This window comes from Labeo rohita, chromosome 9, assembly GCF_022985175.1.
Source record: "Labeo rohita strain BAU-BD-2019 chromosome 9, IGBB_LRoh.1.0, whole genome shotgun sequence".
NCBI lineage: Eukaryota > Metazoa > Chordata > Actinopteri > Cypriniformes > Cyprinidae > Labeo > Labeo rohita.
In genome coordinates this window covers 15,143,306-15,160,693 of record NC_066877.1, presented here as the reverse complement: position 1 = coordinate 15,160,693, position 17,388 = coordinate 15,143,306, and the positions used below count along the sequence as shown (strand labels likewise).

General features: G+C 36.9%; 1 protein-coding gene across 3 annotated transcripts in view; it reads right to left on the bottom strand.

Annotated features, from left to right (window-relative positions):
• The window catches only part of LOC127170589 (diacylglycerol kinase beta), a 138,879-nt gene that overhangs the window by 10,443 nt on the left and 111,048 nt on the right, over positions 1–17,388 (bottom strand). For all 3 annotated transcript variants that reach the window (XM_051118687.1, XM_051118689.1, XM_051118688.1), the window contains one exon: positions 16,889–17,090. In XM_051118687.1, coding sequence (XP_050974644.1) covers positions 16,889–17,090 — 202 coding nt within the window. The remainder of the gene's footprint in view (positions 1–16,888; positions 17,091–17,388) is intronic.

Sequence of the window (17,388 nt, the reverse complement as noted above, 5' to 3'; positions counted from 1 at the left end):
ATGGTTTCTTACAGTAGAGGGACAAAAATCTCTAAAGTTTCATTAAAAATTTCTTCATTTTTGTTTCAAAGATGAACAAAAGTCAGACAGGTTTGGAACAACATGAGGGTGAGTAAATCATGACAGAATTTCTATTTTTGGGTGAACTATCCCTTTAAGATCTCTTCCGAAACTCCAAATGATGTAGGGAATAAGATAAGAAATAAGAAAAAGTTTCAAGTCCCATTGCTGTCTAGGATAAACAATTGTGATAAAAGAAAAAATACTTTTTATTTTTGCAAAGAAAGAACAGGAAAGTCATATAGATGAATATACACTGCATTTAAAAAAAACACATCAATCGCAAACTTGCACAATGGGAAAGTAAAATAAAACTGAGCAATATGAGAGAAAATGAGCATACAACTACAAGGGAAAAGACATTAAGGTCAGCGGTTAAGCTTACTATCAGGCTAAGCTTTAGTAAATGCTTGTAGAACATTGTTATCCCTTTACTCACTGATTAACTTTCTCTCACTCACACTAGCACACACAACAGGGTCATGGCAGCAAGTATCCCATCCACACACACACTGGGGAAATGACTGTATGTCTGTTGCAGAGGAGGAGAATCAGGCCCATTAAATGAGTGATTTATAGAAGCCTCTTCATTTAAAAAAAGCCCTCTTTCTGTGAATCATTATTCAAGAGCCAATGCAATCTAATCAGTACATGATGAAGTGGATATTACACGAAACTTCATCACAAGAGTGTGAATGGAGCATCTAGAGTTGACAATGGAACACACAGATCCAGTGCTAATTTAGTATTGTTTATTTACTATTAATTTTTACATTTTATTTTTAGTTTTCATTTAAAATTTTTAGGAATATTGTGTGCTTTTGTCATTTTTAATGTTTTTTTTGTACATTTTAATTACTATTTAGGTTTAATTTATTTTTATTTCAAGTTTAGTTTTAGTTGTATCATCAAGTTTTTCATTTAGTATTTTGGCTGTAATTCAGTTTACAAAAATGTTTTAAATAGAACCCAGGTACCTCAAAGTCATTTCTTTAATGATTCCTGGAATGTTCCTGGAGAAGCAGTTGACAGTATTTAGTTCAGAAACATATGGGTTCCATTAGCAGTGTGTTACCAGTCTGAGGACTAGTGCTAAAAACACTGACATGTTCATCATTTGCAAAACAGAAGCAATTAAAATGAAAGTTTACTGAAGCTATATCAAAGAATGAGAATTCATTCTCAAGAAAATGAGGTACGCTATACTACTACCAACCTGATCTCATGACGAAAATGTACCTGCGGGAATTTTTTCGCAAGATGCGATATTCGTACCCCCATGGACGTAATCACAACTGTGTACGAAAATGATTACAAGTGCTCGGTGTTTTACCGCCTCTACACTGTAAAAAAATAAAAAACACAATTTGTTGAGTCAGCTTAAAATAATTTGTTACTCCGCTGCCGTAAAATTTTAAGTTGAGTCAACTAAAATAAGTTTAGTCAACTTAAAATGTTAAGTTGTACTAAGTAACAACTTAGATATTTGTGTTTGCTAAACTTAACAGATGGGTAAGTAACCGAGCTGCCTTAAAATTATAAGTTGATTCAACTCAAATATCTAAGTTGTCACTTAGTATAATTTAACATTTCAAGTTGAATAAACTTTTTTTGAGTTGACTGAACTTAAAATTTTAAGGCAGCCAGGTTATAAATTATTTTAAGTTGACTCAACCAATTTTTTTTTACAGTGTAGTGTTTCTGTTGGAAACTCCAGTGATATGCAGTTATTGGCATGTATTTCGCATCTTGCGAAAAAGTTCCCACAGGTACGTTTTCGTCATGAGATCAGGTAGCCTACTACACTGCAATTCAAAAAGCCATGTAATACAAATCTCTCATTTCTTTAACACTCCATCCATTCTAAACGTTGGCCCACATTAATGGCCTATCAGAGGAAGCTCTATCAATCTGTTCAGTGGATGGATGCACAACATTCACACAACCCAGAACCACTCATCAGTTCAAGCCAAATATACACCATACAGAGTGATCTGTCAAAGAAATGTTTCGAAATTCCTCATGCTGGGTCCGCCTATAAAATTCAAAGCTCATCCAGCCTATCATTAACAAAAAGGTCTCTGATGTGTGACACGCACTTAAAGGCACATCTGCAAACAACTTATGTTTACTCCCTTCAGCTGCCTAGAATCCAGGCAGCAATAGTTTGTTTAGATGAGACTGTATGTTGTTTAACAGTGTAAACACTGTTAATAATTTCACAATGTCACCTGACAGAACACAGACACACTTTTGCAACCCAGCAGGAGAATGTCGCCTGACTTATTCTTGTCCTAGGAGATAGAGGCTTGCGCAAGGACAATGATGCAAGCTTGAGCTCCATAAAATGTCACACACGATGCTGACCAGACAGAAATAACAATCACAATGAACAGAGATTGACTTTGGTTTACAATGAAAGGTCTAAATATTAAGATGACAAATTTGGTTATAATACTAAAAGATTTTGGTAAAACTTTACAAGAAAGTTCAACATGCAAACATTAGTTAATGCATTGGGTATCATGAATGAATAATGGACAATAGTTTTTACAGCATTTCTTAATTTTTTTGAATGAGCATACTATTGCTCTGTTAATTCATCATGTTTTTTATACAGCTTGAAATGTTAAAAAATATTAAAAGTATTGTTTGCTGTTAATTTGTGAAGTTTAATGCAGTAATGAACTGAACTTTTAATACATTGTGATCCTCGACCACAAAACCAGTCATAAGGGTCCATTTTTTTGAAATGGAGATTATACATCATCTTGTTAGCATAAGACAATATTTGGTCGAGATCTGGAATCTGAGGGTGCAAAAAAATCTAAATATTGAGAAAATTGCTTTTAAAGTCCAAATTAAGTTTTTAGCAATGCATATCACTAATCAAAAATTAAGTTTTAATATATTTTTCAGTATAGAGTTACAAAATATCTTCATGAAACATGATATTTATTTAATATCCTAATGATTTTTGGCATAAAAATCGATCATTTTGACTCATACATTGTATTTTTGGCTACTGCTACAAATATACCTGTGCTGCTTAAGACTGGTTTTGTGGTCCAGGGTCACAATTTTAATACAGTGGTACAAATTCTGTTTTAGAGAGGAAAAAATCTGGGCAGCTTTCAATAATTAATGCTGTCATAAAACTAAACTATCATAAATTAACAACAAGCAAGAAATTTGGGTCACTCTTTACTTTAAGGTGCAATTCTCACTATAAACAAACCCTTAACTATGACTTTTGCTTAAACAAACTAATTTGCTGCTTATTAATAGTAAGGTGGTTGTTAAGTTAAGGTATTGAGTATAATTAGGGATGTAGAATATGGTAACGCAGAATATGTGCTTTATAAGTACTAATAAACAGCAAATGTGTTAATAATAGGCATGTTAATAAGCAACTAGTTAATAGTGAGAATTGGTTCCTATACAAAAGTGTCACTGAAATTTAATACAGTATTTATTAACCCTTGTTAACATTATTTAATGAAAATACAACTGTTCATTGTTGGTTCATGTTAGCTCAGGATCATTAAATATTAAGATTTATTAGTACATGTTGAGATTCACATTAAAGATTATTGTTAAAGTGTGATCAAAATCTACTTAGTGTTAACGATAAATCCCAGAATTAACCTATAGACATTTGAAACATTTGAAACCACTTAATATAAAGGTCAGGTCTCTTGAAATCACTCAGAACCATACAAACTACACAAAGAAAAGAAAAAAAACTGTTCCTGATTCTGTAGATTGAGATGATAAATTCAGCAGCTGTTAATATTGCATTTACACAGGGAGCAAGTCAGTGAGTCACTGTCAAGTTTAAATATTTCACATTGCAAATTTCACGGCACATATCACAAAACTTGTCCTCAGTGAACGTGGCCAACTTCTAAATTGTGCTAGTACACTCCAGGAACGCCTACTCACTCAACAAGGACTTCTGTGAGAAGTTTCAATTCATTTCATTAAGCACAGGTCTACCTATTTCAAAGAGAAATTACGATTGTTACAGATTTTACATTGCAAATCTTAAAACTTCAGGACGTCAACTTAAAATGTCAACTGAATCAAATAACCCTAAACCTAACAGTCTACTAATACTCTTGACATGTTATGAGAATGTCCAAAGTGGATTAGTGGAATAAAATTGTACCAGCCTTTATTTTCTCAAAGCTCTTGATACTGCTGTGTGATAGATTTCAGCATGTGGTATGACCTGTGAATCTCTTTTGTTGAGTCATGACCTGGCTGAAAAGAAAAAGCTGCCTGCCAGTGTTTATAAAGTGTTTATTGATTGATGAGAAGTGGAGAGGTCTGAACCTGCCTGACTGTGCAGCTTTGCCGGGGGATATTGTGACTCTCCTCCTCTGAAAGGTCAGACAGGAGAGCTTTGCTGAGAGGTGAACAAACCGTATGCTTCGCTTGGAGGGCTACGAAGAGCCCCAACAGAGAAATCTGTGCCTGGTATCCTTTATCCACCTCCACAATGCCACTATTTGACAAGCATGTCAAAGATCTTGATGCTTCCTGAGCTCTATACATCTCAGGAGTTTTCCCAGAAACAATAATAGGATTGAGGGCTGTAAGAAGAAAAGAGGGAGGTAAAGAGGGCAGATTAGGACTTCAGCACTGACACTATGAAGTAACGTGAGTGACAAACGGCTCTCTAACACCGCAACAATATTCAGTCTCACACCGATTTACATGGACTACAGGCTCACAAACCTCTGTAAGCAAACACAAATTTGCCAATTTCAGCAAAATTCTACATGTTCCTTGTCCCTTATGTGTTTACAAAATATTTAGGAAAATATCAATATGATAATTAGAGATGAAATGAAATTGAATACAACAGTTCTTTCTGGTTGACTGAGAGGAGTGTGATATTCTACTGATATTGGAACTCCAACCGTTTCACTATTTGTATCACTCCATTTGCAGTATTTCTCACAGTGAGTGTCACGGCGAATGCTCAAATCCACTATACTTTTATAAATAATACCATTTTTGTGTCACAGAACTTAAGTTTTTAAAGGTGAAAATGTACTTGTTTTGACTTCAAATATGTGGCTTGTTAATAAAGATATCGTCTATTTAAAAATTTGCTGCAATTTTCCGAGATATGAGCTCCAGGGAATCAGTGGACGTTCAACGCTCATGAACCCGCAGAGAGCAGCCTCACCTCGGCCAGATCTTCTGGAATTTGTCACTGGCTCTGATGTCTCTACAGTGATAAAACATGAAATTCAGTATAATTCATTATTTTTAGCTTGTAAGACGAAGCCAGCATATGCACTGAGCAGTGCTGTCATCGGAAATCACCCTTAACAGATGAAAGGATAGTACAACAAAGATATCGCTTTCCTCAGCGGATGTTCAAACTATTGTTTTATTGTGAATATGAGATTGAACTGAAGAATGAATGCTGTATCAGATGCAGGGAATCACACTTGCTCAGTCCATCTCTCTCTCATAATACTCAACATAATACTGCAAGCTTCTAATACAGTAATACAACAAGCTTTCAATAAAGCAACTCAACGTTTCTTCGTTACTAGTTCTAAAGTGGCGTTTTTAAAATTAGTAACGGAGGCTTGGGCTCAGCTGTTAGACTGTGAGGTTTGAATCCATGGCGGAAAGAAGTAGTTGCACAAAAGTGTGTTTTTAAAGACACTCTGTTGCTGTTTCTTATGTATTTACACACTTGTGCCTTTAAATATATCCAATTTTGACTGCAAAACAGAGTGATACAAACGGTGAAATGGTTGGAGTTTCAATATCACTAGAATATCGCACTTCTCTGAGCCAATCAAAAGATTCGAGATAAACTGTTAACTTGAGATTTGAATCTATGGCGGAATGAAGTAGTTTGCACAAAAGAGTGTTTTTCTTATGTATTTGAATTAGTAATAAAGTAGTAATAAAGGCTTGGGCTCAGCTGTTCAACTATCAAACTTAGATTTTAATCTGTGGCAGAAGGAAGTAGTTTGGACAAAATAAGTATTTTACAGACATTCCGTTGTTGTTTCTTGTGTATTTACACACTCGTGCCTTCGAATATATCCAGTATTAACTGATAGATATTTATATGTGATGCTTTAAATTTCAGAATTCATAGAGATGACTGCAAATGACTGGGAATCAGGAAATGTTACAAGAGAGATTCAAACTTAAGCTGCTATAAAAGCGCAACTGCTCAGTGTTTCATAGCCTGTGCTTTAGTAGCTAGGATTTTTTCATTTTTTGCAAACAAAATATAGTCAACCAGCTATTATGAAAATTCTGTAAATCACTGTAAAAAGACAAGTAATAATATATTCACATATGCTGCATGCTATATTCAACTGTGTATTTACTGTCAGCCTCATCTTTTGTTTCATGGAGCAAACGTATTATTATCAAACACACAGCCTCTTGTTCGTTGCCCCAAAAGCAGCAAATAAAATAATAATAAAGAGAGGGAGGGGAAAAAATTGACAGGAGCCTTATTTTCCTCACGACACGGATGTTTCCCGCTCTGTCAGGTCTGGGCTTTCTTATTCCAGGCAGCGCATCACAGTGAGGCAGCGCTAAGAATAGCTCACAAACGCCTTCTTATGTAACCGTGTCAGAATGCATTGTGTAGAGGATATTAAGTCCCGGCTAAGCAGGGTCTTGTTGGAGGTATAGAACAAATGACAGTGATCTAAACAAATTACATGATCCGCACTGACCGTGTTTATCATAAAAAAAATGACAAACTTTAGTTGTTCACTGCCATTTACTTTAGCGCAAGCCCATTCTCAGTTAAAAAAGTCAGTCAGTGAACACTACTGAGGTCAGCATACTTTTAACACCGTCATTTTCAAAGTCACACTTTAGAAGGCAACAAAAAGCCCACACTGTTCAGATGCTTGAATGTGCATTGTACTGTGTAATGCAGACAGGTTGACAACTATTCTTCTTACTTTGTCTGCGGTCACCTTGTGCTTGCTGAGTGGAGTAGAGACCCTACACCCTGTGAAGCTCCTTTGTGATTAGTAAAACTCTATATATATCTCTATTTCAGGGTTTTTCTCATGCAAGGGGTTTGTGGGATTCCACACGGTGAGGGGAGGAAAATTATTTATTGTGTTTCTGGTGGTTTCTGGCCTGTGCTGTCTCTTTCATGTCTTGGGCCGGTAGAAGTGAAGGCAGATGGTCAGAAGGAGCTGGAGAGGTTGCAGGAGCTGCGGTAGAGGTGCGGGGGTGGACGGTCTCTTGGCACATGGACAGAGCATGAGAGCCACCTCTCAGTGTTTACAAAGCACAATCCACCGTCCACAGTATCAGCCCATGTTACAGCTCACGCTCACTCAGAATGAGCATTCCTGTACCCTGAACTTATATACACTTCTCCTGCTAACTACACTGAAAAATGCTGCTTTTCTAGCATACCTCATTCCAAGGTCTTATGCACTCTTTATTGGTATACTTAAACAATAAGACTTTCTTCTCTACCATGCTTTACTCTCAGACTCTTTGTATGAACTCTTCTCTGTCAAACTTCATCAGTGAGATCTCCAACTGCAAGAAGCTTTCTTATATACTTTTCTATAGCATACATTATTTTCAAAAACCTGTTATGAACTCTGTGGTAAACTTTATCTCTGAGATTGCATTTGCTCATAAACTAGCATACTTTCTGTTTAAGCTATTCATACTAGATGCTCTATTCTCCAGCTCTGCTTATGTAAACTTTTCTACCATATATTTTACAAAGACTTCTCTAGGCTGGATTCGCAAAACATTCTATTGCTAGTTTCATTTTACTTAAAAAGTTAAAGGGATAGTTCTTCCAAAAATAAAAATTCGGTCATTAATTACTCACTCTCATGCTGTTCCAAACCTGTAAGGCCTTTTCATCTTCAGAACACAAATTAAGATATTTTCGATGAAAATCCTGACCCTGCACAGACAGCAGCATCATTATACTAGTCCATGTGACATTAGTGGTTCAACCTTAATTTTTCCGTGTCAGTCTCCACCGCCATTTACGAAAGTACCATGACGTGTGGTTTTTGAGTCTTGAATGTGTCAGTTACATTGCTGTCTATGTAGGGTCAGAAAGCTCTCAGATTTCATCAAAAATCTTAATTTGAGTTCCGAGAATAAAGGACGGTCTTGCGGGTTTGGAACAACATGAGGGAGAGTAATTAATGTCAGAACTTTCATTTTTGGGTGAACTATGCCTTTAAGAACATCAAAAAATGCTGTTTAACCTGGATAGTTCAGCTAAAAATGAAATTTATAAACTGTATGACTTTTTTTTTTCTTCTGCAGAACACAAAAGAAGATATTTTGAAGAACATTGGTAACCAAACAGTTTTGTTGACTAGTGAGTTTTACTGTACGGATAAGAAGTTCAGTAACTTATGACAGAATTTTTATTTTTGGATAAACTATTTCTTTAAGAAATGCTTTCATCTTCTTTTGTAAGATTATATACTTTTTAATGTCAAACGCTCATTTTGCCTTGCTCTTCCCTACCTCTGTTTTTTTCCGGTTCATGACAGTCGTATGTCGAAAACAGGGGCCGGTTGCATAAAGGGGTTAGACCAGTCTTAAAAAGTAAGTCAGCCAAATTTTTCTTTATGTCTGGTCCTAATGTTTTATATTCAGTTACAGAAAAATGTAGATTAGTCCAAGCTGGATCCAAAAAATAAGACTGATTACTCTTTGGTTAACTGCTAGTTTATCAGACTAGTACTTAAGACGCTGTCTTAACATAGAGGCTAAGTTTATGCAACTGGCCCCAGGGTATGTCGAAAAACTCCCATCTCAAGTTCTCCCTCAACTTCAAAATAGTTCCTATATCGCTGTTTTACCTTTTTTGTTAAGGGTGTTTGATCTTCTTTGCATGTTCACTTTGCAAAGACTGGGTCGGTACTTCTGTAGCGATGTAGGATGATTTTGAAATTATTTTTGTATTTTTGTAGTTGAGGGAGAAAATACGATTGGAGTTTTTCGACATACCCTAAGTGTCTTGAGCTAGAATACACAGAGTTCAGGCAGAGCAAGACAAAACGAGCGTTTGAGATTAAAAAGTACTTAAATTGCATTTTTACAACCGCATTTGGGATCGTTTGAAGCCATTTAAACTGCATTTTGGAAGTTCAAACTCGGGGCACTATATCAGTCCATTATATGGAGAAAAATCCTAAAATGTTTTCTTCAAAAAACATAATTTCTTAACGACTGAAGAAAGTAAGACATGAACATCTGGGATGACAAGGGGGTGAGTTCATTATCTGTAAATATTTGTTCTGGAAGTGGACTTCTCCTTTAAGATGTGAATGCAGTCCCTTCTGCACATTTTTTTTTTCTCAAGCTTGTTCTCTACACTGGCTATAGCTTCATCCCTGCTCTACTTATACAACATACTCCTCATGACACACTTCATTCCCATGCTTCTATTCATTAGAGGCGTTCTCATTATGTCAGTATTGTGACATGTCTTAAAACAGCCTCACGCCGCGACAGACATTTCAGAAGCGCTACGACGAGCTCAAATGAACGATAGGTGTTAATTTTTACATTGTTTGGCATTTCATAACTTGTCATGACTCACATACCGGGGTGGGTGTTGTTCAATGAGAGCCCAACTGATAGTCTGCTCTGCTCACTATCACACACTCACTGTACGGATGCGCTCTGCCCGCACATGCTCCGTTCACTAGCGTTCTGCATGCAAAAGAGTTCGCCAGTCTCCCAACCTCTGTTCCCATGCCATTCACAAACAAAGCTCTTCTCACAAAGCAGGCCAACAATCACAGCTCTCATGACGCAGATCATGGGAAAGGGCCCCTCGGGCCAGAAACATCTTCAATGATTTTGAACCCCTGATGGGTGAGAGCCACTCTTCAAATGTCCATCACTCTTGCTAAAGCGAGAGCAAAGCTGTCGATTGGCTTTTTTGGCCACTGATCGAGGACGCTGAGCCACAGTGGAAAGCGTCGCTTTCGTCCAATGAGTCACCGCGTTCCCACAATGCTCTTTGGGTGGAGAGTTTCACTTCTATTCCTGTCATGTGCGACGGGAGTGAGGAAATACGACACAAATCATTCGCTCTGTGTTTACGAGGATCCGAGTGTGTGTGCTTTTTTGTGAATGTGTGTGTTTTTGTTTGTGGGATGTAACAATGAATGGTCCCAGTGCCCTGAAATAGCCATCAGCACGAGGCAGTGTGTGGCAAGATCGCTGTGGGAAGGGTGGAGTGACTTGTGTATGAGCCATAAAGAGAAAGAAAGAGGAGAGTTCAAGGGTGTGGGAAGCAGGTGAAAGGACAAAATGTCCCACTGTGACCCTGAAATAAACAGAGGAAAAGGGAACAGCTGATTTGAGATAAGAGATGTCTAGCACACCAATACTGCTTCATTAGTTCAGCTGCTCCTGAAATATACAAACACGGAAAGAAAACAAAAAATCCTGAACATTCCAACCATGACTAATTCTTTTTGGCAGAACCGGACATAATTTCTGCCAAAATAGCTATGTATTGTGATTAGGCAGCATTTGCATGTTTTCACATAATCATTTCAAATTATATTTAACTCATTATCATCATATGAATCTCGTCACAGAATGTTAAAACTGTAACTGAGGCATGCTTCGTAACTACTACAAATTACACTACCATTCAAAAGATTGGGTTCATTAAGATTTTTATATACATTTATTCAGCATGCATGCATTAAACTGATCAGAAGTGACATTTACACTGTTAGAAAAGATCTTTTATACTTTCTATTCAGTCTGAATCCTGATAAAAGTATCAAGGTTTCCACAGAAATATTAAGCCTGACAACTAACTGTTTTCAAAATTAATTATAAGAAATGTTTTTTCAACATCAAGTCAGTATATTAGAATGATTTTTGAAAAATCATGTGACACTGAAGACTGATGCTAAAAATACGGCTTTGCATCACAGGAATAAATTTAATTTTAAAATATATAAAACTAGAAAGCACTTATTTTCAATTGTAATAATATTACTGTTTTCATTGTATTTTTAATTGAATAAATACAGCCTCGTTGAGCATAAACATTAATAATAATAATAATAATAATAATATTAATAAATAATAAACATTAAACATACTGTCCCCAAACTTCTGAATGATGTATAACAGCAGCAAAAGTGATTTCCCAAAATAATTTCCCACTTACACTACCAGTCAAAAGTTTTTGAACATGTAAGATTTTTAATGTTTTTTTTTTAAAGAAGTCTCTTCTGCTCACCAAGCCTGCATTTATTTGATCCAAAAGCGGTAATATTGTGAAATATTTTTACTATTTAAAGTAACTGCTTTCTATTTGAACATATTTTAAAATGTAATTTATTCCTGTGATCAAAGCTAACTTTTCAGCATCATTCAGTGTCACATGATCCTTCAGAAATCATTCTAATATTCTCAATATTTAAATCAGTTGAGTGTATTTTTTTTTAGGATTCTTTGATAAATAGAAAGATCCAGAGATCAGCATTTATCTGAAATAAAAAGCTTTTGTAACAGTTTACACTAGACCATTTAAAGTAGTATAATTTGTTTTTTGTTGTTTAGGGGAAGAAATTATAGAAATGAATACATTTATTTAGCATGTATGCTTTAATTTAATCAAAAGTGATAATAAAGACATTTATAATGTTACATGAGATTTCTATTTCCGATAAATGCTGTTCTTGTGAACTTTCAATTTATCAAAGAAACCTGAAAAAAATTCTACTCAACTGTTTTCAACATAATAATAATAATAATAATAATAATGATAATAATAATAATAATAATGTTTTTTGAGTAGTAAATCAGAATATTAGAATGATTTCTAAAGGATCATGTGACTGGAGTAATGATGCTAAAATTCAGCTTTGAAATCACAGCAATAGATTACATTTTAAAATATATTCAAATGGAAAACAGTTATTTTTAAATAGTAAAAATATGTAAAAATTTTTACTGTTTTTGTTGTACTTTAGATCAAATAAATGCAGGCTTGGTGAGCAGAAGAGTCCTAAAAAAATCTTCAAAAAGTTTTGACTGGTATTTAATATTTTAACCGTCCCTTGTAGAGTCGACAATATTATAAAAATGTAAGTTTTAATTTTATGTAATGTGAAAACTATTTCAGCTCTAGCATGACAATTTTTTTTATTCTCATTAATAAATATTCTGACGTGAATACATTATAACAAATTTTACATAACCGTTTTAACTGTTAAAGCTGCTAAGCAGTGAGAAAAACTCAAAAATACCTAAAATTGAACATCAGATCAAGGGAGCAATAACAACTCTAAAAGACTAGCCATTTCATAAAGCAAATCTATTAACAAATATGAATACGTCAAACCAGAATTCAGCTTTTAATCTGATTTTTAATGCTGCCTTCATGGGTTGTTAGAAAAAACAGTAAAATTGCCAACATAAAGATACAATGACATTAAACTATAAATATAACAGATATTTATAATATATAAACACAAAAATATCTAGTGTGGTGGAAAGCTATTACCCATTATTAGCTATTATATAACAAAAAACTATTATATAATACCCACCCAAATTGCTTGTCTATTATGGTCAAAAATAACACAACCTTCCACAACATTCAGGACTATCCAGAAAAGATTCAATGCTAGAAGTCTAACAACACCCCTACTAATGCAACAGTCACATGCAGACATCCATTAGGACCTGAGTCATGTGGAAATTGTTGCGTGGAGTGAGTGAGAGGAATTCTCTATTCCTATAAACCTCAAAATACACTCCATAGAGAGGTGGAGATGAGGTCATGCTCTCACAGCTGTAAACAGCAAGTCATTTTCACAGAGTGTAACCTGTGTTATCTGACCACGTGGAGCAAGTTGGCATCACCTACTACAGGACTCTTGAGCTTTCAGAAACCCTGTAGCATTCAATCCTAAATGGAAAAAGATGAATGGCTGAACTAACCAGCTAACTAACTGACAGAGTGATCACAGTTACTTCAGATGAGATCTGGCTACAGACCTCTACTGTATGTGCTGTATGCAGTGCTGGTTGAGTATTTGTGCCTGAAGGCCAGTTAAAGATTACTGATATGAGTCACACTGCTCACAGCAGCCCACTCTCTCTCCCTCCCTCCCAACCTCTCATTCTCTTTCGATCCCTGCGCTGTTCCTCGGTTCAGGAGGGCCTGGGGGTCTCCATGGTAACAGGATTCATGTGAGTTCAGTCAGTGGAGTACAGAGAGAGAGGGGTGAGAGAGTTGTAACTGTGAAGAGAACTGAAGCGGATCAAAGACAGAGAGTAGGAACAGGTGATGAACACACAGGTCATCAAAAAAGACAGAGGTGCCTAAATACATCAGAGGGCATTTCAAATTCAAGACGCTGCTCTCGTAGGTTGCGGCCGTCATTTACTGACGTCAGCGAAAAAAACAAAACAAAAACATCTCAAGGGTCTTACTGCCCACACAATGGTCATGTTGACTTAAAAGAAGAGGCCATTTATGAAAGTATTGTGAGGCTCCATTTGGAAAACATCACAATTTTTCTAAGCACACTTACTTTTGCGCACACACTCCCACTGCGTGAAGCTGAATGAAGTATGTATATCATATATTCGTTGAGGCAGTGAACCACAAATAATGTCAAAAGCAATTTTTTCACCTATATGGAAGCCTGTTCCACCTCATAGTAAAAATAAAAAGGCAACTGTGAGAGTTTAAAAATAAAAGATGCTGAGGTATAAAGTCAGAATTGACCCTTCGTAAACAACTTGATTGACAGGCGATCTGACCAATCATAAGGCTGAATCCGCCATTCTGTCCGACAAACAAATCAGACAGGAGAGTAGATTAACTTTGGTGGACTTAAACTTGAAACACTGTCTGTATTGATGTTTTTCCGTGGTTGAAATAAAATACGTTCTGATGTTCATGTTTATTTTTGTACTTTAAGTAAAGAAAAAAAGATGCTTGGTTCATATGTCATTGATCTAATAAAGGCAATACGCTGATCTGTCAGGACATATTAAAGAGCCACAAAACGGTATTTAGTGTTTGAATTTTTAAAATGTAAACATTTTAAAGTAATCTGCTCTGTCTTGTCTGTTGGCATGTTGTCAGTTTCCTCTTTGCTCTGCAATGTTTTTTCACTGCATTAGAACATGATGTGTAGTGTGAGAGAGGCATTGTTTGTCGGACATAGCAAAAGTAAATAAGGAGGACGGGTTTTTGTGAAGGCTCAGCTGGGAGATAAGAGTCACAATTTGCTGTGTTTCCATTAACCTTCAAGTTGCACAAATTGAAAATGCAAATTGAAAATACGCCCATTGGAAACGCATCAATTTTGCAAAAACTCCCACATATCGCAAAAAAGTTTTACGCTCACATCAGGTGGTTTTTCAGGCAATTCGAAAAAGGAATATATCGCAAAACTGCAATGGAAACAGTTTTTCTTGCATTTACAGCTAACTTGGTGCACGTAAAAGTCACATGATTTATTCTTTAATGTACTATAACTGCCAAGAAACACCTCATACGTGGCCGCTCTCACTAGAAGAGGCTTTCCTTACCGTTATTGCTTGAATAACCTGCATTTACACTGCATTACGGCTCCGATGCGTTTATGCCTGCCGTGCCACAGCATATTTTAGAAGCGCCCCAGCTCTGAAAACCAGACACTGCTCATCACCTGCAGAGTACCATCACAAAAGTAAAGTGTGGTGGCCTCATGCTGTAGGGCTGTTTTTCAGCAGCAGGGGCTGAGGAACTCATTAGAGTAGAAGGAAAACGTAACAAAATATAGAGATAGCCTTAATGAAAACCCAGTCCAGGGCATTCAGAATCTCAGACTGGGCAGAAGGTTCATCTTCCAACAGGACAATGACCCTAAGCACGCAGCAAGAGAGGCTTATAGACAACTCTGTGAATGTCCTTGAGTGGCTCAACCAGAGCCTGAGCCTGGGCTTGAACCCAATCAAGCATTTCTGGAGAAATATGAAAATGTGTGTCTGTCCCCATCGAAGCTCACAAAAGTTGAGAGGTGAAGAGGTGAGGAAAAGAATCGAAAATGATCACCAAACGCTGATGTACAAAGCTTGTCGCATCATACCCAAAAAGACTTGAGGCTGAAAAGGTGCTTCAGCTAAGTACTGAGTTAAGGGTATGAATACTTATGCAATGAACAGGTTTTTTTTGCAAATAAATGCAGCCTTGGTGAACATTTTAAACAATACACTATGACACTGCATTTTAGCTAAGAGGTTTTCAGACTTTACAGAGCCAGTGTCCTCAACATGTGTCTATCCAAGGACATACAGTATGAAAAAAGCTTGATTTTCTAAGGAAAATATTTTAATAAAAAAAAACAACAACTTTTTTGTATGCTGAATAAAGACTAGAGTGCAGTTTAGAGCCAGAGACTTACAGCCAGTCTTGTATATACTCAGCTACCTTCATTTGGACACAACTACCCAACAATAATAAAAATCCATTTACTCCTTTTTTATTTTAATCCCCAAAAACAATCTCAATTATCAAGCAGTTTTGATTTTCTGAGCAGTATGACATCATTTTGCTCAAGCCCCGCCCATGACTGCTGACGGACTGTCCCATATTAGCATATTTCTGCCCTCAGCCAATTATCCGCTGTCCATCATTTTCTCCATGCTCCAGCAGCTGTAGCGACAACATTGTCTCGTAAACAATGCAGGTGGACGTAAAAGTGAACATAAAAGTCTTGACATCAGAGCCACCGAGGACACAGTGGATAAGTTTGGATTTTGATGGTAACATGCCACTGAATACTCAGAAAAATAGAAGAGGAGCGGGGTGAGAAGTAGCTCATTATCATTTAAAGAGACATGCACTGAAAAGGGTCGCTGTGAACAGAGCTGTTTTTGACAAGGTGAAAAGGGTGTTGTTTTACACAGCCATTGAGGAATTTTAACCAAAGTATGATGCAGACATTTCATGAAGACCCTAAAGGACTAAAGGACTTGTGGAAAATGGGCATCCGATGTCCCCTTTAAGAAATATATATGATTACATATTATGAGAAAATGATGACAGAATTTTCATTTGCTTTGGACAAAACACAGGCCTTGAGCCGAAGGCTGATTCACTGCCACCTGAAACAGCTGCTGTTGCTCTGACCTTGGGAGGCACAGTCACATCCGAGCTCTGATCACTGGCTGAGACAGCTGATGGTGACGCCAGGGCCTCAGAGGCTGGCGTCACAAGGGCGTTTGTAGTGACTTTCCCTCCCTGAAGAACATTTAGTAGGATGGTGACACCAACCTCTAGTGTGGGATCTGGAAAAGCTGGTACTTTCACTGAAGCGCTGACACAGATAGCGCTATCCCTAAATGACGATTAGCACTTCTAATAGCACCTCACACTCTGGGAAACGAACGCAGGAAGTCCCAAAACACAGTGAGACTGAACATCAGTGTAACGAGCAGCCGGAGAGGCTCCCGCTCATTAGCGACGGTTAAAAGCTTTCGGCTCCTCCACGGCAGCTGTGAGTCAGAGCTGCATATGAAACAGCTCCACACTGTGTGCTGATCTACCGAAGATGGCCAGCAATTTGAAATTTATTAGAAGTGGCAGGAAATCAGAGCTTTCAGTCAATTTCGTCATCAGCACTTAAATGAACCACAATAAAATGGCCAGAAGCAACAAATGAATGCAAAAGGAACATTTCTCTGCTATATATAGAAACTTGTAGGTTGTAAGAATATTTCAGGAGCAACCCAAATCTTATTCAGACGTTTATGTCCTAAAATCCTAAATTTATGTCTGACTCACCTTGCACACAAAACTTCAGCTCCTTGGCATCGGTGACAGTGCTGCCAGTCATTCTCTCTGGCACTTTCTTACTCATGCGATTGTAATTCCGTCTTTTCTTGGTCTCGCCCCACAGGTTAGAGCCCCCGTGCATGCTGGGAATGTTGAGCACAGCGATACCCTCCAGAGACGTGCTGCTGAGATCCAAAATGATGCCATCACACTGGGAAAGAAACAGAGAAACAAAAAATGTGAAAGAGTGTCCCTTACGTTCACATATTTAATTTTTTTTTTAACATTATAAATGCCATTACTGTCACGTTTGACCAATTTAATGCATGGATGCTGGATATAAGTATTAACATCTTTACAAAAAATTTAAATGAGCTGAAAATATTGAACGGTAATGTATACTGTATGAAACAGAATGACAAAGCATTTAAAGCATGATAAACTGCATTCATGTACTTAACTATTAGGAGTGGCGCATCAATAGCAATGGCATTCCAGACACGAGAGAT